Consider the following 25,130-nt stretch of genomic DNA (forward strand, 5'->3'; position numbering starts at 1 on the left):
CCTTTATTTAACCAGGTAGGCTAGTTGAGAACACCTTTATTTAACCAGGTAGGCCTGTTGAGAACAATTTCTCATTTACAACTGCGACCTGGCCAAGAAAAAGCAAAGCAGTGCGACAAAAACAACAGTTACACATGGGATAAACAAACGTAAAGTCAATAACACAATAGAAAAATATATGCACAGTTTGTACAAATGTAGTAAGATTAAGTAGGTAAGGCAATAAATAGGCCATAGAGGTAAAATAATTACAATTTATCATTAACACTGGAGTGATAGATGTGCAGATGATGATGTGCAAGTAGAGATACTGGGGTGCAAAAGAGCAAAAAACTTTTAAAAATAATCATATGGGGATGAGGTAGTTGTGTGTGCTATTTACAGATGGGCTGTGTACAGGTACAGTGATCGGAAAGCTACTCTGACAGCTCATGCTTAAAAGTTAGAGAGGGAGAAGTCTCCAGCTTCAGTAGTTTTTGCAATTCATTCCAGTCATTGGCAGCAGAGAACTGGAAGGAAAGGCGGCCAAAGAGGTGTTGGTTTTAGGGATGAGCAGTGAAATATACCTGCTGGAGTGCGTGCTACGGGTGGGTGTTGCTATGGTGACCATTGAGCTGAGATAAGGCGGGGCTTTACCTATCAAAAGACTTATAGATGACCTGGAGCCAGTGGGTTTGGTGACGAATATGAAGCGAGGGCCAGCCAACGAGAGCATACGGGTCGCAGTGGTGGGTAGTATATGGGGCTTTGGTGACAAAACGGATGGCACTGTGACATCCAATTTGCTGAGTAGAGTGTTGGAGGCTATTTTGTAAATGACATCACCGAAGTCAAGGATCAGTAGGATAGTCAGCTTTACGAGGGTATGTTTGGCAGCATGAGTGAAGGAGGCTTTGTTGCGAAGCCGATTCTAGATTTAATTTTGGATTGGAGATGCTAAATGTGAGTCTGGAAGGAGAGTTTACAGTCTAACCAGACACCTAGGTATTTGTAGTTGTCCACATATTCTAAGTCAGAACTCTCCAGAGTATCTCTGACGTTTCTAAAACTGTTTGAATCATGTCTGTGAGTATAACAGAACTTATGTAGCAGGCAAAACCCAGAGGACTAACGTTTTTTTTTGGGGTCTCTGTATGTTCATTGAGTTCTCAAATGATATATCTTAGGAACCTGTTTTCAGTTCCTACCCCTTCCACTGGATGTCCCCACTCTTTGGAATTTGGTTGAGGTTATTCATTTGTGCAATGAAGAAGTAGGCCATCTAGGAACTGGGTAACACTGTTGAGAGTGCGCAAGACCTGAAAAGTAGCATGGTTTGTTGTCTTCCTGTATTGAATACAGATAGACCCGTCTACAATTTGATTGATTATTAACATTTAAAAATACCAAAAGTTGTATTACAAAAGTAGTTTGAAAGTTTATAGGCAACTTTTGAAATATTTTGTAGTGACGTTGCGTTTCTTGCAAGCTGTTTTTTTCTGGATCAACCGCGTCAAATAAATGGACATTTGGATATATATGGACGGAATTAATCGAACAAAAGGACCAATTGTGATGTTTATGGGACATATTGGAGTGCCAACAAAAGAAGCTCGTCAAAGGTAAGGCATGATTTATATTTTATTTCTGCGTTTTGTGTAACGCCTGCAGGTTTGAAATATGCTACCCTCTTTGTTTACTATTGTGCTATCATCAGATAATAGTTTCTTATGCTTTCACCGAAAATACTTTTTAAAATCTGACATGTTGGCTGGATTCACAACAAGTGTAGCTTTAATTGAGTATCTTACATTTAAATGTACATTTAATCAAAGTTTGATTTTTATATCATTTTTTTTTTAATTCCGCGCTGCATTTTCCCTGTTTTTTAAATGAATGGCTGGTTCTTTTTTTCCTTACACCGTAGTTTTATGTACTTAGCCTTCAAATTTCCAAGATACTTTATTTTGATGACTTCCCGGAAGATCTGACCCTGGGCCACGACCTAAGGCCGTCGTCCTATTTTAATTACACTCACAGAAGTCTAGTAAGGGACCGTACATTTGCAATATGGAGATCCTCATCAACCATACGGGTAATGCCACCAGCGTCACTCATGTAGGAAAATGTTGTAGTTGGGGATGGAAATTTCTGAATTTTTGGTGGCCTTCCTAAGCAAGGATTCAGACAGTGTGACAGGAAGTTAAAGTTGGTCGCAAATGGGTCTTCTAAATGGACAATGACCCCAAGCATACTTACAAAGTGACTTAAGGACATCAAAGTCAAGGCATTGGAGTGGCCATCACAAAGCACTGACCTCAATCCTATAGAAACCTTTGTAGGCAGAACTGAAAAGCGTGTGCGAGCAAGGAGGCCTACAAACCTGACTCAGTTACACCAGCTCTGCCAGGAAGAATGGGCCAAAATTCACCCAACTTATTGTGGGAGGCTTGTGGAAGGCTACCCAAAATGTTGACCCAAGTTACACAATTTAAAGTCAATGCTACCACATACGAATTGAATGTAAACTTCTAACCCACTGGATGAAAGAAATCAAATCTGAAATAAATCATTCTCTCTACTATTATTCTGACATTTCACATTCTTAAAATGAAGTTGTGATCCTAACTGACCTAAGACGGGGAATTCTTACTCGGATTAAATGTCAGGAATTGTGAAAAACTGAGTTTAAATGTATTTGGCTAAGGTGTATGTAAACTTCAGACTTCAACTGGAGCTCTTTTCAGTAGCTATTTATCAAGTTGTAAATTACAGTGCATGAAGAATGGTGCTATTTCAACCATATAAAATGATTCAATGAAGCGGATGCTAAACTACGGGACTGTTTCACTAGCACAGACTGGAATATGTTCCGGGTTTCATCTGATGAGGTTTCATTGAGGAGTTTACCACATCAGTCACAGGCTTTCTTATTAAGTGCATCGACGACGTAGTCCCCACAATAATCATACATGCATATCCCAACCAGAAGCCATGGATTACAGGCGACATCCACTCTGAGCTAAAGGCTAGAGCTGCCGCTTTCAAGGAGCTGGATGCTGAAAAGAAATCTCACTACGCCCTCCGACGAACCATCAAAAATGTAAAGCGTCAATAGAGGACCAAGATGTAATCCTACTACAACAGTTCTGGCGTTCGTCGGATGTGGCAGGGCTTGCAAACTATCATGGATTACAAAGGGAAACCTGCAGTGACGCAAGCCAACCAGACAAGCTAAATGCCTTCTATGCTCGCTTCGAGGCAAGCAACACTGAACCATGCATGAGAGCACCAGCTGTTCCAGATGACTGTGTGATCATGCTCTCCGTAACCGATGTGAGTAAGACCTTTAAACAGGTCCAGACAGATTACCAGGACATGTATTCAGAGCATGCAATGACCAGCTGGGAAGTGTCTTCACTGACATTTTCAACCACCCTCAGACTGTAATACCTAAATGTTTCAAGTAGACCACCATAGTCCCTGTGCCCAAGAATGCCAAGGTAACCTGTCTAAATGACTATCACCCTGTAGCACTCACATCTGTAGACATGAAATGCCTTGTAAGGCTGGTCATGGCTCATATCATCACAATCATCCCAGACACCCTGGGACCCACTCTAATTTGCATACATACCCGACAGATCTACAGATGATTACATCTCTATTGCACTCCACAATGCTCTTTTCCATCTGGAGAAGAGGAACACCTATGTAATTCTGTTAATTGACTACAGCTCAGGTAGACCTGATCACCGACGACGAGACAGCCTACAGAGAGGAGGTCAGAACTGGCAGTGTGGTGCCAGGACCCCAACCTCTCACTGGAATAGAGTGAAACACATTTTGTTGATACCAGTTTCAATCTGTCAGCTTCACTGACTGAATGGCTAGCACTTAGCAGCTAACGTTAGATATCATATTCTTTCCACAATTCATGTGATAGGTAGCTAGCTAACTAATAACTTGCCTAAACACTTATATTTTTTAGGTGAATACGTTGCTGTCTTTTAATACCAATATGTATGTCGATATGCTAGTTTCCCAGTTCAGTACTGTTAGCTAGCCCAACAGCTAAAGTAGTACTGGGAGGAGGATGCATCAACACCATGGAAATATGTTTGTGGTGCACTCACTCATAACACTTTTTGAGTGATAAATGAGGGCATCGTCTTCAAGAGTAATAAGGTAAACAAATGCATGTATTATTCTCAAACATAGCCCATACATTCATTAGTTGCAACCATTAGATCTTTCATTGCTTTAAACTAGTAGCTAGCTCATCTTGATCATGTGTTTTTCCTTCTCTCTTTCTAGAAGCAATCAGTTACAAAAATACAATGCAAAAATACAGATTGAGGCCTTCAATCAATCTGAGGACAGAGAAATAGATCAGACAGGTCAAGGCTTCTTGCATATATGGCTTTGAGATGTAAATTACACTATAAATAAAAAAATGTTAGGTTGACCGAATTGCTGGGTTGCATTGGGTCAATAGTTGGGTTGTTTTCTGTAAGTACAGCAAGGTTGGGTTGTTGGTGGAGGGTTATTAAGGTTGGGCTATGAATATTTGACCCAGCCAATGGGTTAATTCTCCCGCCACTAGCGCATGAAGTCCACCGGAACGTGAGAAAGTTCTAGTGCTACTGAGTGACTGACTGAGTGGAAATTGGCTAATGTTATTTTGACAGACTAAAGGTGTTTTGGCTGACTGAAAACGGCAAGTAACAAACATTACAAATTATGAATTTCATGGTCATTCAGGTTAAATATGTTGTCCTATCATAAAAGGTAGGTAGCTAATGTTAGCTTGAGCGTTAGCTAACGACTGTTAGACAGCGAGCCATTTTCTGTGCTAATATCTCTGTCTGTGGTAATGTTAGTTAGCTAACGTTAGTATCGTTACCATGCTCGCTATGCTAGCTCACTGAAGTGTCACAGAATATAACTAAATGTAAAAAAATTATAATAATTGATGTTTTGGTTACCTAGCTACCTTAACTAGCTAAGTCTGACACTTCTTTTGGACTGTCTCGGACACTGTTTCACCCGTAAGCTAACAGTAGCTAAAATGTTGCAATGCACAAAAAATTTCATCTTACTAATCAAATCAAAGTTGATTTGTCACGTGCGCCGAATACAACAGGTGTCGACATTACAGTGAAATGCTTACTTACAGGCTCTAACCAATGGTGCGGAGGAAGAAAAGAAAAAGAAAAGGTGTGTGTGTGTGTGTGTGTGTGTGTGTGTGTGTGTGTGTGTGTGTGTGTGTGTGTGTGTGTGTAGGTAAGTAAAGAAATATAACAACAGTAGAAAGACATTTGAAAAAAGAGTAGCAAGGCTCTATACAGACACCTGTTAGTCAGGCTTATTGAGGTAGTATGTACATGTAGGTATCATTAAAGTGCATATATGATGAACAGAGAGTAGCAGAAGCGTAAAAAGAGGGGTTGGCGGGTGGTGGGACACAATGCAGAGAGCCCGGTTAGCAAGTGTGCGGGAGCACTGGTTGGTTGGGCCAATTTAGGTAGTATGTACATTAATGTATAGTTAAAGTGACTATGCATATAAGATAAACAGAGAGTAGCAGCAGTGTAAAAGAGGGGTTGGGGGGGAGGCACACAATGCAAATAGTCCGGGTAACCATTTGGTTATCTGTTCAGGAGTCTTACGGCTTGGGGGTAAAAACTTTTGAGAAGCCTTTTTGTCCTCAACTTGGCACTCTGGTGCCGCTTGCCCTGCGGTAGTAGAGAGAACAGTCTATGACTGGGGTGGCTGGGGTCTTTGACCATTTTTAGGGCCTTCCCCTGACACCGCCTGGTGTAGAGGTCCTGGGTGGCAGGCAGCTTTGCCCCAGTGATGTACTGGGCCGTATGCACTACCCTCTGAAGTGCCTTGCGGTCGTAGGCCGAGCAATTGCCGTACCAGGCAGTGAATAAACCAGTCAGGATGAACTCGATGTTACTAGCTCGGCCTATGCTGATAGCTCATTTATTGAGGAAAAATGCAATTACTATGACTGTGATATGTAGTTGTCCCAACTAGCTTGAATGCACTAACTGTAAGTTGCTCTGAATAAGAGTTTCTGCTAAAAGACTCATATGTACAAATAAAAAAAAATGGTGTGTGTGTGTGGGACATACCTTAAGCCCAGGTGGACCTGGATGGCCAGGTTTTCCATGGGGACCGGGTCCACCCTATCAGAGACGAAACACAAACGTTGATCAGAATTACAATCTTTATGTTGGCATAAGCAGAGGCCGTGGGTAGTCCCCCATCTCCTACAGCTGAAGTCGAAAGATAGCATACACCTTAGCCAAATACATTTAAACTCAGTTTTTCACAATTCTTGATATTTAATCACACACTTTTTCAGTTCAGGTCAGGTCAGGGCTTTGTGATGGCCACTCCAATACCTTGACCTAGTTGTCCTTAAGCCATTTTGCCACAACTTTGGAAGTATGCTTGTGGCCATTGTCCATTTGGAAGACCCATTTGTGACCAAGCTTTAACTTCCTGACTGATGTCTTGAGATGTTGCTTCAATATATCCAAATGTTTCTTCTTCATGATGCCATCTATTTTGTGAAGTGCACCAGTCCTTCCTGCAGCAAAGCACCCCCACAACATGATGCTGCCACCCCCGTACTTCACGGTTTGGATGGTGTTCTTCGGATTGCAAGCCTCCCCCTTTTTCCTCCAAACAAAACAATGGTCATTATGGCCAAACAGTTCTATTTTTGTTTCATCAGACCAGAGGACATTTCTCCAAAAAGTACGATCTTTGTCCCCATGTGCAGTTGCAAACCATAGTCTGGATTTTTTATGGAGGTTTTGGAGCAGTGGCTTCTTCCTTGCTGAATGGCCTTTCAGGTTATGTCGATATAGGGCTCGTTTTACTGTGGATATAGATACTTTGTACCGGTTTCCTCCAGCATCTTCACAAGGTCCTTTGCTGTATTTCTGGGGTTGATTTGCACTTTTCGCACCAAAGTATGTTCATCTCTAGGAGACGGAACGCGTCTCCTTCCTGAGCGGTATGACGGCTGCGTGGTCCAATGGTGTTTATACTTGTGTACTATTGTTTGTACAGATGACCGTACCTTCAGGCATTTGGAAATTTCTCCCAAGGATGAATCAGACTTGTGGAGGTCTACAATTTTGTTTCTGAGGTCTTGGTTGATTTCTTTTGATTTTCCCACGATGTCAAGCAAATTAGACACTGAGTTTGCAGGTAGGCCTTAAGTTTGAAGGTAGGCCTCCACAGGTACACCTCCAATTGACTCAAATGATGTCAATTAGCCTATCAGAAGCTTCTAAAGCCATGACATCATTTTCTGGAATTTTCCAACCTGTTTCAAGGCACAGTCAACTTAGTGTATTATAAGTGTAATAATCTGTCTGTAAACAATTGTTGGAAAAATGACTTGTGTCATGAAAAAATGACTTTTGTCATGCACAAAGTAGATGTCCTAACCGAGTTGCCAAAACTATAGTTTGTTAACAAGACATTTGTAGAGTGGTTGAAAAACACATTTTAATTACTCCAACCCAATGTGAACTTCTGACTTAACTGTATATGGATTTAGCATGTGTGTACATTGGGGGATTAGGTAAAGGGGGAAGATTATGGAAAATGGATGTAAAATGGAGGGGTTCTAGCACATGGATGTGGTTTTCCAACACCCCATTCTCCTCAAACCCCCACCCATCTGTGGTCTCCCCGGGGCAAAAAAAATGGTAGCTTGTGTGCATACAGACACAAACACAAGCAGAAACATGCATAAAAACAAAGAAACACACACACCACGCATACACAGATGGATTGGTGTACATTTCATTTTGTCCATTGGTTCATATTTATTCGACAGCAGTGGTTCCCAAACTTTTCATAGTCCCGTACTCCTTCAAACATCCAAACTCCAGCTCTGTACCCTCTCTAGCAAAGGGTCAGCGCACTCTCAAAAAGTTTTTTCCATCATTGTAAGCCTGCCACACACTATAAGATACATTTATTAAACATAAGAATGAGTGTGTTTTTACACAACCCAGCTCATGGGAAGCAACAGAGAGCTCTTATAGGACCAGGGCACAAATAATAATAAACTCTTTTCAAGACCATGTCTTTCAAAGATAATTCGTAAAAATCCAAATAACTTCACAGATCTTCATTGTAAAGGGTTTAAACACTATTGCCCATGCTTGTTCAATGAACCATAAACAATTAATGAACATGCACCTGTGGAACGGTCGTTAAGACACTAACAGCTTACAGACAGTAGGCAATTAAGGTCACAATTATGAAAACGTAGGACACTAAAGAGGCCCTTCTACTAACTCTGAAAAACACCAAAAGAAAGATGCCCAGGGTCCCTGCTCATCTCCGTGAATGTGCCTTAGGCATGCTGCAAGAAGGCATGAAGACTGCAGATGTGGCCAGGGCAATAAATTGCAATGTCCATACTGTGAGATGCCTAAGACAGCTCTACAGGGAGACAGGGCGGACAGTTGAACGTCCTCGCAGTGGCAGACCACGTGTAACAACACCTGCACAGGATCGGTACATCCGAACATCACACCTGCGGGACAGGTACAGGATGGCAACAACAATTGCCCGAGTCACACTAGGAATGCACAATCCCTCCATCAGTGCTCAGACTGTCTGCAATAGACTGAGAGAGGCTGGAATGAGGGCTTGTAGGCCTGCTGTAAGGTAGGTCCTCACCAGGCAACAACGTCGCCTATGGGCATAATCTCACCATCGCTGGACCAGACAGGACTGGCAAAAAGCGTTTATCATCGAATGAATGAGCGTTACACTGAGGCCTGTACTCTGGAGCAGGATCGATTTGGAGGTGGAGGCTCCGTCATGGTCTGGGGCAGTGTGTCACAACTGAGCTTGTTGTCATTACAGGCAATCTCAATGCTGTCCGTTACAGGGAAGACATCCTCCTCCCTAATGTGGTACCCTTCCTGCAGGCTCATCCTGACATGACCCTCCAGCATGACAATGCCACCAGCCATACTGCTCGTTCTGTGCGTGATTTCCTGCAAGAAGGGAATTTCAGTGTTCTGCCATGGCCAGCGAAGAGCCCGGATCTCAAGTCAAGTCAAGTCACGTCTGGAACCTGTTGGATCTGAGGGTGAGGGCTAGGGCCATTCCCTCCAGAAATGACTGAGAACTCTCAGGTGCCTTGGTGGATGAGTGGGTTAACATCTCACATCAAGAACTGGCAAGTCTGGTGCAGTCCATTTGGAGGAGATGCACTGCAGTGCTTAATACAGCTGGTGGCCACACCAGACACTGACTGCTACTTTTGATTTTGACCCCCCCTTTGTTCAGGGACACATTATTCCGTTTCTGTTAGCCACATGTCTGTGGAACTTGTTCAGCTTACGTCTCAGTTGTTGAATCTTGTTATGTTCATACAAATACTTGCACGTTAAGTTTGCTGAAAATAAACGCAGTTGACAGTGAGGACAAATCTTTTCTTGCTGAGTTTATAATAATAATCAATCATTTTGCTCTTTATTTAGCCATCCTATATATAAAACCTTATTTGTTCATCAACATTTGTGAATATCTCACCACAGGTTAATGAGAAGGGTGTGCTTGAAAGGATGTACATACCTCTACAATATTGGCTTGTATTGGAGAGTCTCAGTCTTAAATCATTTTCCACACACAGTCTGTGCCTGTATTTAGTTTTCATGCTAGTGAGGGCCGAGAATCCACTCTCACATAGGTACGTGATTGTAAAGGGCATCAGTGTCTTAACAGCGTGATTTGCCAAGGCAGGATACTCTGAGCGCAGCCCAATCCAGAAATCTGGCAGTGGCTTCTGATAAAATTCAATTTTAATTAACAGACCTACTTGTTGCAATTTCGATAAGGCTCTCTTGTTCAGATATCGGTAAGTGGACTGGAGGCAGGGCATGAAAGGGATAACGAATCCAGTTGTTTGTGTCATCCATTTCGGGAAAGTACCTCAGTAAATCACTCAGGTGCTTCGCTACATCACATTTGAGATTGTCCGTAAGCTTGAGTTCATTTGCACACAAAAAACTCTATGATGGAAAGACCTGTGTGTTGTCCTTCCGCACTCCGCACTCCGAATATAGTTGCAGAGTCCCTGTAATCCTAGATTCAGATCATTCAGGCGAGAAAAAACATCTCCCAGATAGGCCAGTCGTGTGAGAAACTAGTCATCATGCAAGTGGTCAGACAAGTGAAAATTATGGTCAGTAAAGAAAACTTTAAGCTCAACTCTCAATTTAAAAAAACATGTCAATACTTTTCCCCTTGATAACCAGTGCACTTCTGTATGTTGTAAAAGTGTTACATGGTCGCTGCCAATACTTTGCATAGTGAAGAAAATACACGAGAGTTCAGGGGCCTTGCTTTAACAAAGTTAACCACTTTCACTGTAGTGTCCAAAATGTATTTCAAGCTGTTATGCATTCTCTTGGCAGCAACAGTCCCTCGGTGGATTCTGCAGTGTACCCAAGTGGCGTCAGGAGAAACTGCTTGCACGAGCGTTACCACTCCACTATGTTTCCCTGTCATGGATTTTGTGCCATCAGTACAGATACCAACACATCTTGACCAAGTCCATTTGATGTCCCAAAGCTGTCCAGTACTTTAAAAATATCCTCTCCTGTCGTCCTGGTTACCAGGGGTTTGCAGAAGAGGATGTCTTCCTTAATTGACCCCCCATCTCCTGTCATGTCATTGTCGTGAAACAGTGTTGTTTGATGAAGGGATTGTCTGTATAGTTTTTGGGGCATTTTCCCACAACATTGTCGCAGCCATATTTGCGGCAGCAGGAAGAATTAAGTCCTCACAATAGTATGGGGCTTGCCTGTCCTAGCCACTCGGTAGCTCACCATATAAGACGCTTCTAGCCCCTCTAACTAATGGTATCTGTTGCTTGAAAAACTCCCATGGCTTATTTTTCAAATTGTCATGTTTTGTTTCTTAATGTCTGCTCAGGAGTGAAGCTTTCATTGAATTGTGAGAAAGTATTTTTGCACATATAACACACTGTGGCAGAGGAAAGGCACTACTCCCAATATACACTACCGTTCAAAAGTTTGGGGTTACTTAGAAATGTCCTTGTTTTTGAAAGAAAAGCCAATTTTGTGTACATTAAAATATCCGATTTTTCAGAAATCTGTGTAGACATTGTTAATGTTGTTAATGTTGTAAATGACTATTGCAGCTGGAAACGGCAGATTTTTAATGGAATATCTATATAGGCGTACAGAGGCCCATTATCAGCAACCATCACTCCTGTGTTCCAATGGCACATTGCGTTAGCTAATCCAAGTTAATCATTTTAAAGGGCTAATTGATCATTAGAAAATCCTTTTACAATTATGTTAGCACAGCTGAAAAATGGTGTCCTGAAGAAGCAATACAACTGACCTTGTTTAGACTAGTTGTGTATCTGGATCATCAGCATTTGTGGTTCCAATTACATGCTAAAAATGGCCGGAAACAAAAAACTTTCTTCTGAAACTCGTCAGTCTATTCCTCTTCTGAGAAATTAAGGCTATTCCATGCGAGAAATTGCCAAGAAATTGAAGATCTCGTACAATGGGGTGTACTATTCCCTTCACAGAACACTGCAAACTGGCTCTAACCAGAATATAAAGAGGAGTGAGAGGCCCCGGTGCACAACTGAGCAAGAGGACAAGTACATTAGAGTGTCTAGTTTGAGAAACAAACGCCTCACATGTCCTCAACTGGCAGCTTCATGAAATAGTACCGGCAAAATACCGGTCTCAATGTCAAGTGTGAAGAGGCGACTCCGGGATGCTGGCCTTCTAGGCAGAGTTGCAAAGAAAAAGCCATATCTTAGACTGGCCAATAAAAATAAAAGATTAAGATGGTCAAAAGAACACAGATACTGGACAGAGGAAGTGTCACGCCCTGGCCGTAGATTGCTTTGTATGTTTCAATTTTTTGTTTGGTCAGGGTGTGATGTGGGTGGGCATTCTATGTTTGTATGTCTAGGTTGTGTATTTCTATGTTTTGGCCGGGTATGGTTCTCAATCAGGGACAGCTGCCTTTCGTTGTCTCTGGTTGAGAACCATACTTAGGTAGTCTGTTTTCCCACTGTTAGTTGTGGGTGGTTATTTTCTGTTCAGTGTTTCTTGCACCTGTCAGAACTGTTTAGGCTATTCTTTTGTTATTTTGTATTCAGTGTTTAGTCAGAATAAATGATATGAACACGTACCACGCTGCACCTTGGTCTTCACCTTCTTCTAATGAATGCCATTACAGGAAGATTGAAAAAGGTGTTATGGACAGACGAGTATAAGTTTGAGGTGTTCGGATCACGAAGAAGAACATTTGTGAGACACAGAAAAGATGCTGGAGGAGTGCTTGACGCCACCTGGCAAGCATGGTGGAGGCAATGTGATGGTCTGGGGGTGCTTTGGTGGTGGTAAAGCGGGAGATTTCTAAAGGGTAAAAGGAATCTTGAAGGAAGGCTATCACTCCATTTTGCAACGCCATGCCAGACCCTGTGGACGGAGGTTAATTGGAGCCAATTTCCTTCTACAACAGGACAATGACCCAAAGCACAGCTCTAAACAATGCAATAACTATCTAGGGAAGAAGCAGTCAGCTGGTATTCTGTCTATAATGGAGTGGCCAGCACAGTCACCGGATCTCAACCCTATTGAGCTGTTGTTGGACCAGCTTGACCGTATGGTACATAAGATGTACCCATCAAGCCAATCCAACTTGTGAGAGGTGCTTCAGGAAGCATGGGGTGAAATCTCTTCAGATTGCCTCAACATATTGACAACTAGAATGCCAAAGGTCTGCAAGGCTGTAATTGCTGCAAATGGAGGATTTTATAACGAAAGCTAAGTTTGAAGGACACAATTATTATTTCAATTAAAATCATTATTTATAACCTTGTCAACGTCGTGACTATATTTCCTATTAATTTTGCAACTCATTTCATGTATTTTTTCAAGGAAAACAATGACATTTCTGAGTGACCCCAACCTTTTGAACGGTAGTGTAAGTGAACCCCAAATCAATGTAGTTCTCATATTTGCGCCTCTTCAATGTCCTGTTGTTCGGTGCTTTCCCGGTTAAGGGGGCAGTAGCTCTTTGGCTGCATCTGATTCACAACTGTCAGTGTCCATGCTAGCTGGGCCAACAACAAGAATTACTGATGCTAGCAATGGATGTGCTCGTGGAAGAAGAACAACTTGTGTCATCGACAGGTGTAGGTGTAGTACTGCTGGTAATAGCAGTATGTGTCTTTTTAACCATTTCTCCATTCTTCGAGCAAACGGAATGAGCAGCTGCTACGTTTGGCTACATACAGATCGTTAGTGGAATTCCCGCGAGAGAGTAGTGGTTAATGTGATTGATTGTTAATTATTTGAATAGGCTACCTGTATGACATTGTGTTGTTATTTCACTGAACAATAGATGGTTTAATTTTATTTTTGGCAGTAAAACGAGGCTAATCAGGCGAGAAAAAAAACGTACCCAAATGTATAGCCCCGTTGGAAAATATAAATGGACTGATGTGTGTACCCGTACCCCAGTTTGGGAATACCTGGTCTACAGGCTATTATTGGAATAATTTTATCTATACAGTAGCAAATTGATAATAATGGGAACCAGTTTCTACCTATCTTATGGGAAACAGACATTAGCTTTTTAAATTCTGAAATCCGGCAGTAAAAGTGACATAATCCACTTGTCTCCATTTGATAGCTACTCTTTATGTATTTTGCACCTTTATTTTACCAGGGAAGACAGAATGAGACCTAGGTCTGTTTTTCAAATGTGCCCTCAACAATACAACACAAATATACACATTATACACAAAATATACTAAACCACAGTCACGGGAGGCACAAGTAAAACATAATTCCTCCACAAATAAGTCCCGAATCAATACTCTAAACTGCCCGAACGGCACAAGCCCCTCTCTGTGCTGTCGACATGTGACACACACACACTTCCTCTCTCTATCCATATGGTTGTGGGCCATTGAGGGGTCCCCCACCTCTGACTGAGACACTTTTTTCACTTGACCCCGAGCCCTCCCTCCACGTGGGGTCAAAGGTCAATTGTGTCAGAGTAGTGGCCGGAAAAAGAGTCACAACCGGTTCCAGAGTGGGGTCTGTGACTTTCGCTGGGGTGAGGTACAGTAAGACGATTCAGTGAACACGTTATTGATTCAGAGTACTGGAACAGCACACACCCCAAAGTCACATGTCAAGTCATTCTTTGTCCCACGAAGGGAAATTAATTTAGTTGGGGCTGGAATTGATATGTCATGAAAGCCCATTTGCCAAAGTTTAAATACAGACATGAGAGACTAATGAAAACATAATACTACACCCCCTCCTTCTCTATCAGACACTTCATAAATCCCATCTCTGATTCCTTCAGGGAGAGCCTCAGTGCACTTTTCTTATACAAGTAAGAGACCTCAAGTCACTAAGGGTGTGTGGCCTAGCTAGGCCTGCCCCCTGATATAATTCAGAGACCACTAATTTTTTACACACACACACACAATGCAGAGTCATAGTCTAGCTGCTGTCGGTAGGCCCTTTCTTTAGCTAGAGGCTTGTTACAGGAAGGGTGGTGTAGCCTTCAAATGTTGAATTACGTGCCTCAAATCGGTCAGCAGTTCAACTCAGTTTTGGTAGTATTAGTTGGCACCATTGGTTCTAGCCATTGGCACATGAGTCTTGCAGTTGGTATGCCATCTTATTGTCTCTCATCTCACATGGCAGGTGTCGAATTAGGACAATTCCAGGGCGTGGCAAGCAGCTAGCTAGAGGCTACTGGGATACGAGACTGGAAAACAGCAACCTCTGAACTGGGAGCCAGGGCGTCAACGGTGGTAACAATGAAACATACTCTCTAAGATTAGCACTTGCTCTAAAAGTGGACAAACTTAAAGTGTTCAAATAGGTCCAAATGTTTCAAGTTCTGGCAGTGTCTACCTACCGTTCAGATATAAAAGTATTACTAGTGCCCTCTACTTCAGCTGTAGGCCTTTAACAATACCACACGGTATATATTTTCAACCTCAATGTAAAATACATTTAGTTGGTTTTTAAATGGGAAAGACTAACGTCCTTTCTGTTTCTGATACCCAAACAATGAATAGAATATAGCACATATTTCAGGCTGTCATATTTTACAGTTTTTTATAATCACTTTGGCACTAATTTCAGGAACCTTGATGTCATTTTTCAAAACTCTAGACACAAAACTCACAACCAATGGTGGTGGAAGGTATATGATAGGCGCCCTCACGAACAAGCCGCCCTTCTCCAGGCCATGGATGACGCATGCAATGACATGACGGCAGACCAGTGTCAGGCCTGGATTCGCCATGCCCGAAGATTCTTCCCAAGATGTTTGGCTAATGAAAACATCCATTGTGATGTGGATGAGAACCTGTGGCCAAATCCACAAGACAGGGTTGATGGAATTATAGAAGTACAGTAATCCATCTTTTGTTTGGCTTTTTACAGTAAGCCAGGCGAGGAACACTGCAGTGATGTTTTACAGTAAGCCAGGTGAGGAACACTGCAGTGATGTTTTACAGTAAGCCAGGTGAGGAACACTGCAGTGATGTTTTACAGTAAGCCAGGTGAGGAACCCTGCAGTGATGTTTTACAGTAAGCCAGGTGAGGAACACTGCAGTGATGTTTTACAGTAAGTCAGGTGAGGAACACTGCAGTGATGTTTTACAGTAAGCCAGGTGAGGAACACTGCAGTGATGTTTTACAGTAAGTCAGGTGAGGAACACTGCAGTGATGTTTTACAGTAAGCCAGGTGAGGAACACTGCAGTGATGTTTTACAGTAAGCCAGGTGAGGAACACTGCAGTGATGTTTTACAGTAAGCCAGGTGAGGAACACTGCAGTTGACCTTCAACTGTTTTTTCTTTTTTTGTAGCTAATTATTTTTGCTCTGATTCAAAGAAACCTATGTTGTGATTTTATTTTGTTCATATTTTGTTCAATGATTCCACTGTGTCTGTAGTATTCTCTCTACTAGTCCTTTTACAGTGATGTATTTACGTGTAGTAGCATAATGAAACATGTATCACATATTTTGTACTACAATATGTAATGATTATACGAACAACTACACAGTGAAACTATCGGTATCTCATGTGTGGGTGATCTAAATGAATGTTCCTATAGTACTTCATGATAAATGAGTTATTTGAACCAATGATTCTGCAAATGAAGGTTTCTTTAAAGATATGAATGCACAATGCAATGTTTTGAACATTGGACAGCCTGTGTTACAACTGATGACCGGTTTGAGTTTTGTGTCTTTTGAAAAAGGACCACAAGGTTCTGAAATTAGTGCCAAAGTGATTGTTAAAAACTGTAATAGGGCATGCAGTAAAGATGGTTTAAATTGATACAACATGTTGTAAAGACAGTTTTAAGGTACTGTATATGGCCAATATAAAAGTACTTCTGTTTGAACTGGTGCCAAAAAAGCACTCCCCGCTACAAGGGGAAGCGTCATTACTGACACCAGACTTGTGTGTGTGTGTGTGTGTGTGTGTGTGTGTGTGTGTGTGTAGGATCCAAGGCACCTTTTAATTACAGAGCCCACTGTCGTCAGACCAGAGGTGTAATTTACCCTCTGGAGGCTCAGGAATAGTTTTCACTGCATTTGCCCCCTCTGCCCTCTCACGCCACCGTAATACACAAACAAACACACACACACACACACATAGAGGCAAACAAACACAGAGAGAGAGAGACAAGGGTCCAAAATGCTTAAAGCCATGCTTCATAAAGTCATTCTCTAAAGCCAAAATCCACCAGTTTGTAGAGCTAAATAAGTCAAAAAGAGGGAAAATATAAGAAAGCCACCACACAATATTATAATAACAACAACAATAACTCAAATATACTGATCATGTAAAGTGTTGGTCCCATGTCTCATGAGCTGAAATAAAAATATCTCTGAAATTTTCCAGATGCACAAAAAGCGTATTTCTCTCCAATGTTGTGCACTAATTTGTTTATATACCTGCTAGTGATCATTTCTCCCTTGACAAGATACTCCATCCACCTGACAGGTGTGGCATCTAAAGAAGCTGATTAAACAGTATGATCCTTAGACAGATGCACCTTCTGCTGGGGACAATAAAAGGCCACTTTTGACACACAACACAATGCCACAGAAGTCTCAAGTTTTAAGGGAGTGTTGCAATTGGCATTCTGACAGCAGGAATGTCTACCAGAGATGTTGCCAGAGAATTTAATGTTAAAGTGCTGTTAGGGAATTTGACAGTAAGTTCAACCGGCCTCACAATCACAGACCACGTGTAACCCCTCCAGGTCAGAACCTCCACATTTGGCTTCTTCACCTGCGGGATCGTCTATAACCAGCCACCAGCTGATGAAATTGAGGAGTCTGTGACTGAGTTTTTCCTCACAAAAGGGCTTCTTTCTGATTGTCTGGGCCTGGCTCCCCAGTGGGTGGGCCTGGCTCCCCAGTGGGTGGACCTTGCTCCCCAGTGGGTGGACCTGTCTCCCCAGTGGGTGGGCCTGGCTCCCCAGTGGGTGGGCTTATGCCCTCCCAGGTCCATCCATTGCTGCACCCCTATCCAGTCATGTGAAATCCATAGATTAGGGCCTAATGAATTTAATTCAATTGACTGATTGACTGTAACTCAGTAAAATCCTTGAAATTGTTGCATGTTGCATTTTTATTCAGTATAGAGTAACAACAATTAACAAAAATTACAAAACAAATGATGGCTCCGACCAAACTTTTCTATTTTGTGATACTTCCTATGGCGTTCCACACGAGAGCCAGTTTAATTATACTGCTTGATGAATTTTGCAACTGCACTTGAAGAAAGTTCTTCAAATATTCCAGATTGACTGACCTTCATGTCTTAAAGTAATGATGGTATGTCATTTCTCTTTGCTTATTTGAGCTTTTCTTGCCATAATATGGTATTTTACCAAATAGGGCTATCTTCCGTATACCATCCCTACCTTGTCACAACACAACTGATTGGCTCAATTGCGTTAAGAAAATAAATTCCACCAATTAACTTTTAACAAGGCACACCTGTTAATTGAAAAGCATTCCAGGTGACTACCTCATGAAGCTGGTTGAGAGAATGCCAAGAGTGTGCAAAGCTGTCATCAAGGCAAAGGCTGGCTACTTTGAAGAATCTCAAATATAAAATATATTTTGATTTGTTTAACACTTTTTTGGTTACTACATGATTCCATATGTGTTATTTCATAGTTTTGATGTCTTCACTATTATTCTACAACGTAGAAAATAGTAAAAAGAAAGAAAAGCCTTTGAATGAGTAGATGTGACCAAACTTTTGACTGCTACTGTATGTATCACAACCAAAATAAGCATATATGAGGACCTGTCTTTGTTAACTGCTGAACAGAGAATAAACACATGTGCGCACTCCCTCAAATCGTTTGGAGAAAATATTGTTTAGATTTTATTCAGTTATGTTCAATTGTGTTCTTCATACTATAAAATTATATAAAATAATGCCACGGAATTCTAAGCAAATCTTGTCTCCTAAATGAACTACAACCATATGTCATAGCCAGATCAGGGCCTAACATAAGGACTCAGAGTTTATTATTCTGTTCTTCTGAAATAGACTACATTTTCTTCATATCATGTTTCTTTAGACCTTTCTAAAATAAATAATGGATGTATTGTGATGTGTAGGCTAAATTACATGGATTAATTAGACTTCTTAAAATGTAGATGTTCCAAAGTACCATGTAGATGGTACTCAGGGACAGTAGAGCCCTGAGTACCAGGCCATTAAGACCTGGTGGAGGGACTGTAGAGCCCTGAGTACCAGGCCATTAGGACCTGGTGGAGGGACAGTAGAGCCCTGAGTACCAGGCCATTAGGACCTGGTGGAGGGACAGTAGAGCCCTGAGTACCAGGCCATTAAGACCTGGTGGAGGGACAGTAGAGCCCTGAGTACCAGGCCATTAGGACCTGGTGGAGGGACAGTAGAGCCCTGAGTACCAGGCCATTCGGGCCTGAATGTCATTAGCAAATTGGGTACTAACAAAGCATGTCCAGAGTGGAATTTTACTGCGATCATGGCACATGACTGCCGGAGTGATGGTAATATGGTCACTGCAACAGCCCTAGTAGTATTCTACTATGGTATTTCAGCGTGTCGTTGACTAACCTAGAAATGAACAACAACTATCTAAAGTGAGGAATGCTAACCTGCAGTGTAAAATTGGGTTACCGACTGATTATTTCAGCAATCAACAACAAGCGCTTATCTATCATGTGTGGCGGGCCGCGAGAGACTGAAAATGTATTTGTTTTAGGGGGGAGTTTTATATATGCAGGTGTTAAACGTAAGCCCACAGAGGCAGCCTCACCGTTCTGCAGAGCCCTGTATAACTCTTTATATTTCTCCCTGTGAGGGTCATGTCTTCTGCACACTATTCAATGCCATACAACTCTCCTTTCGTGGCCTCCAATTGCTCTTAAATACAAGTTAAACTAAATGCATGCTCTTCAACCGATCGCTGCCTGCACCTGCCCGCCTGTCCAACATCACTACTCTGGACGGCTCTGACTTAGAATACGTGGACAACTACAAATACCTAGGTGTCTGGTTAGACTGTAAACTCTTCTTCCAGACCCACATCAAACATCTCCAATCCAAAGTTAAATCTAGAATTGGCTTCCTATTTCGCAACAAAGCATCCTTCACTCATGCTGCCAAACATACCCTTGTAAAACTGACCATCCTACCAATCCTCGACTTCGGCGATGTCATTTACAAAATAGTCTCCAATACCCTACTCAACAAATTTGATGCAGTCTATCACAGTGCAATCTGTTTTGTCACCAAAGCCCCATATACTACCCACCATTGCGACCTATACGCTCTCGTTGGCTGGTCCTCGCTTCATACTCGTCGCCAAACCCACTGGCTCCCTGTCATCTACAAGACCCTGCTAGGTAAAGTCCCCCCTTATCTCAGCTCGCTGGTCACCATAGCATCACCCACCTGTAGCACGCGCTCCAGCAGGTATATCTCTCTGGTCACCCCCAAAACCAATTCTTTCTTTGGCCGCCTCTCCATCCAGTTCTCTGCTGCCAATGACTGGAACGAACTACAAAAATCTCTGAAACTGGAAACACTTATCTCCCTCACTAGCTTTAAGCACCAACTGTCAGAGCAGCTCACAGATTACTGCACCTGTACATAGCCCACCTATAATTTAGCCCAAACAACTACCTCTTTCCCTACTGTATTTATTTATTTATTTATTTTGCTCCTTTGCACCCCATTATTTTTATTTCTACTTTGCACATTCTTCCACTGCAAATCTACCATTCCAGTGTTTTACTTGCTATATTGTATTTACTTTGCCACCATGGCCTTTTTTTGCCTTTACCTCCCTTATCTCACCTCATTTGCTCACATCGTATATAGACTTGTTTCTACTGTATTATTGACTGTATGTTTGTTTTACTCCATGTGTAACTCTGTGTCGTTGTATGTGTCGAACTGCTTTATTTTATCTTGGCCAGGTCGCAATTGTAAATGAGAACTTGTTCTCAACTTGCCTACCTGGTTAAATAAATACAAATTAAAAAAAATATTAACATAGCTGTGTGTGTGTGGTGCGAACATGTCTGCATTCATAGATGTGAGCATGTGAGCGTGCACGAGCGTGATCAATGTGGTGAGGAATTCACTGTATAGGATTTCTGTGGATGCCTGTTTTGTTTGAAGCTCAGTGTCAACTCCAGACAGCAGTGTTTGAGGGGAACCTGTAAATTAGCTTAAGTCTGCCCGCTCCCTTCCTCTCTCCTCTGTGGTGCCTGGTGTAGATCAGTGTTGGCTGTCTGAGGGGGCGAGGGATGTCTGTGTATATACCCGTTTCTATCTCTGAACCACACTTCAGCCACCCTTGGCCTCAATAAGGTGCACCTTCTATATGAGATGGATTACAGGTGGCAGTTTTGCTACATGCTGAATGTATCTGGCTGAAACTGACGTGCCCTGCTACCACAGACAAGGTGAGAGGGCTGGTGGGGTTAAAATGCCCTTAATTAGATGCAGACAAAGAGGTCTTTCTACTATGGAAGTAAGAGGGATTTCAATCAGGTCTCTCACACAAACACACACACACACACACACACACACACACACACACACACACACACACACACACACACAGAGTTACATAACACACCGTTGCATACACACACACTGTATACAGTATGGCTGTCTGTGTCTTTATCACAACAGTAAAATGCATGATACTGTAAGCTGGATCAGAAAGAATTTTGCCACTGTCCTTTGCATTTCCTAGCTCCTAGTTTGACTGACTTTAGAAAATCTAATTGTCTAACCTTTCCGCTTGTCGTTGTGGTGACTCGTTGACAGCAAAATTCTACCTACGTCACTACGTCACACTTAAGTTTCTAAATAAAGGGTCTCGCAAAATATAGGCAAAAAAAGCACCGCCAGCTAGCTATCAACTCGTCGTGTTTGGAGGACAAAGAATGCTGAGTTGCATCCAAAGAACACCATACCTACTGTGAAGCATGGGGGTGGAAGCATCATGCATTGGGGATGTTTTTCTGCAAAGGGACCAGGACGACTGATCCGTGTAAAGGAAAGAATGAATGGGGCCATGTATCGTGAGATTTTGAGTGAAAACCTCCTTCCATCAGCAAGGGCATTGAAGATGAAACGTGGCTGGGTCTTTCAGCATGACAATGATCCCAAACACACCGCCCGGGCAATGAAGGAGTGGCTTCGTAAGAAGCATTTCAAGGTCCTGGAGTGGCCTAGCCAGTCTCCAGATCTCAACCCCATAGAAAATCTTTGGAGGGAGTTGAATGTCCGTGTTGCCCAGCAACAGCCCCAAAACATCACTGCTCTAGAGGAGATCTGCATGGAGGAATGGGCCAAAATACCAGCAACAGTGTGTGAAAACCTTGTGAAGACTTACAGAAAACGTTTGACCTCTGTCATTGCCAACAAAGGGTATATAACAAAGTATTAAGATAAACTTTTGTTATTGACCAAATACTTATTTTCCACTATATTTTGCAAATAAATTCATAAAAAATCCTACAATGTGATTTTCTGGAATTTTTCTTCTCATTTTGTCTGTCATAGTTGAAGTGTACCTATGATGAAAAATTACAGGCCTCTCTCATCTTTTTAAGTGGGAGAACTTGCACATTTGGTGGCTGACTAAATACCATTTTGCCCCACTGTATACTTGGACAAGATGGAAATTACGGTGAGTGTTAACGTTTGATAACAACCTACCTTAGCTAGCTAGCTAGAATACACATGTCACGCCTTGGTCTTAGTGTTTTGTGTTTTTGTTATATATTTGGTCAGGCCAGGGTGTGACAGGGGTTTACGTGTTGTATTTCGTATTGGGGTTTGTTGTCTCTGATTGGGAACCGTATTTAGGTAGCCTGAGTTTCACTTTGTATTTCGTGGGTGATTGTTCCTGTCTCTGTGTAGTTTCACCAGATAGGCTGTAATTAGGTTTCACGTTCCGTTTGTTGTTTTTGTATTTATTAGTTATTTCATGTATCGTCACCATTAATTCATTAAAGAACATGAGTAACCACCACGCTGCATTTCGGTCCGACTCTCTTTCGACAAACGAAGAACGCTGTTACAACACATGCTTAGCACATAACATGTTTCCACTGCACAAGCGCCAAAGTTCATATAGTTAGCTAGCTAGCTACCATTACGAAATTATACATTATCCTGTCATTTAGAGGTAACGTTAGTTTAAGTCAAGTTAAATTGCTGGCGAGCTGACTTGAAAATGTAGCTAGAAACTGTCACCCAGTTAGCCCAGAACACTGAACAGATTGCCGATTGTGGCTTTCTCTGGGACGGACATGCTCACAATCCTAATATGCCAAATGTATTTTTTCTGTAGGATAATTGTCAGAACCTTGACAGACCTCGATGTAGAAAAGAAAGAAACACTGTGCCACTTCACTGTATCACAAAATGTGAGTATTCATCTTTTGATAGGACTGACACCGTTGTTATAGTGATGTGCAAAGTTGATTTGATGTTCATAAACATATTACGCTTTTATTATGTGTATTTCAGAGATAATTATAATTATAATATAATCAGAGACAAGAGACAAGAGCTGTCTCCACAGTGGCTGAGGTGAGTGTGACCTATATACCTGTATATAGCTAGTTCTGGTAAGTGATTGTGTTTTTGTTAATGTCTCTGATGTGGCCCACTGGTAGACTGGCATTATGCATCATTGTATGTTATCCAAAACAGTTAAATGTGTTGTTTTTACCAGAGTCAATTAGTATTTCTCCCGGTCTATCTCTCTCTCTTTGTCTGTCTTTATTCATCTTTCTTTTTCTACCCCCACCCTTTCTCTCTTTCTGCACCCCCATCTCATCTCACTCTCATGTTCTTCACAGTGTATCCTTGATATGAGAACAGAAGGTCTCTGATGTGTCCCGTTGGTAGATTGGCATTATACATCCTTGTATGTTATCCAAAACAGTTAAATATGTTGTTATTACCACAGGATTAGCTAATCTCTCTATCTCTCACAAATTAAGATTCCTCTGTGTTTAGAGGTTTTCTTAGGCATCCTGTCAGATAGGTAGTCTTTTCAAAGGTCTCTTTATGTGAGTTTTCCTGTTTATGCCTGGAGGTCAACGCTCTCAGCCCTACACTTATTAGGGTCAATCTGACTGCAATGCATACAAAGGGTGTGGTGGTGTGTCTGAGTAGCAGAGCCCCTTTACCCCCCTGGGGGGGGGGGGGGGTGATTAGTGTGTGTTTGTTTGGACCTCTGATGCAGTGGCAGCAACCGTCATAACAGACCACGTTAAACAGCCTTCAGCCGAGCAGATACTAATGCACACAGTAAGCCAAGGAATATTGATTTGATTTGACTAGTCAACATATCTTATTTGCTTATATGACCAGTTCCATCGCTACACCCACAGAACTCTAGGTTAGCAGGCCTGGGGATGGAGGGGGGAGAGGGGAAGAGAGGTAGAGGGGATGTATAAGGAGAGAGGTGAAACAGCTTGGCTAACAGAGGGGAGGAGACAGACAATCAAACAAACAAACAACACTGGGGACAGGGAGATGAAATAGAGGCTTACCTGAGGACCCCTCTTCCCTGGTGTGCCTGACTTCCCTGGTGGTCCTGGATGGCCCTGTAAGGTGGGAGAAAAAGCATTCAGTTTTGTTTTTAAATGAAGAAAAAAATATATATATATATACAGTACCAGTCAAAAGTTTGTACTCACCTACTTAGTCAAAGGTGTTTCTTTATTTTTACATTGTAGAATAATAGTGAAGATGTCAAAACTATGAAATAACACATATGGAATCATGTAGCAACCAAAAAAGTTATTCAAAGTAGCCACCCAAAGTAGCCAGCTTTGCACACTCTTGGCATTCTCTCAACCAGCTTCATGAGGAATGAATTTCCAACTGTCTTGAAGGAGTTAACACATATGCTGAGCACTTGTTGGCCCCCACACTTTCACACCTCCTACTCCATGCTTCACGGTGGGAACCACACATACGGAAATCATCTGTTCACCTACTCTGCGTCTCACAAAGACACGGCAGTTGGAACCAAAAGTCTCAAATTTGAACTCATCAGACCAAAGGACAGATTTCCACCGGTCTAATGTCCATTGCTTGTGTTTCTTGGCCCAAGCAAGTCTCTTCTTCTTATTGGTGTCCTTTTAGTAGTGGTTTCTTTGCAGCAAATCGACCACGAAGGCCTGATTCATGCAGTCTCCTCTGAACAGTTATGTTGAGATGTGTCTGTTACTTGAACTCTATGAAGCAGTTATTTGCGATCTGAGGTGCAGTTAACTCTAATGAACTTATCCTCTGTAGCAGAGGTAACTCTGGGTCTTCCTTTCCTGTGGCGGTCCTCATGAGAGCCAGTTAACTCTAATGAATGTATCCTCCTCAGAGGTAACTCTGGGTCTTCCTTTCCTGTGGCGGTCCTCATGAGAGCCAGTTAACTCTAATGAATGTATCCTCCTCAGAGGTAACTCTGGGTCTTCCTTTCCTGTGCCGGTCCTCATGAG

The 25,130-nt window shown here is 42.1% G+C and overlaps 1 protein-coding gene across 2 annotated transcripts in view; it reads right to left on the bottom strand.

The window, feature by feature from the left end:
• The window catches only part of col27a1a (collagen, type XXVII, alpha 1a), a 230,409-nt gene that overhangs the window by 187,662 nt on the left and 17,617 nt on the right, over positions 1-25,130 (bottom strand). For both annotated transcript variants that reach the window (XM_031803202.1, XM_031803203.1), the window contains exons 4-5: positions 24,183-24,236; positions 6,123-6,176 (exon numbers count right to left, since the gene is read on the bottom strand). In XM_031803202.1, the coding sequence (XP_031659062.1) occupies positions 6,123-6,176; positions 24,183-24,236 (108 nt within the window). The remainder of the gene's footprint in view (positions 1-6,122; positions 6,177-24,182; positions 24,237-25,130) is intronic.

Source organism: Oncorhynchus kisutch, linkage group LG23 (assembly GCF_002021735.2).
Source record: "Oncorhynchus kisutch isolate 150728-3 linkage group LG23, Okis_V2, whole genome shotgun sequence".
In the NCBI taxonomy this organism is placed as follows: Eukaryota; Metazoa; Chordata; class Actinopteri; order Salmoniformes; family Salmonidae; genus Oncorhynchus; species Oncorhynchus kisutch.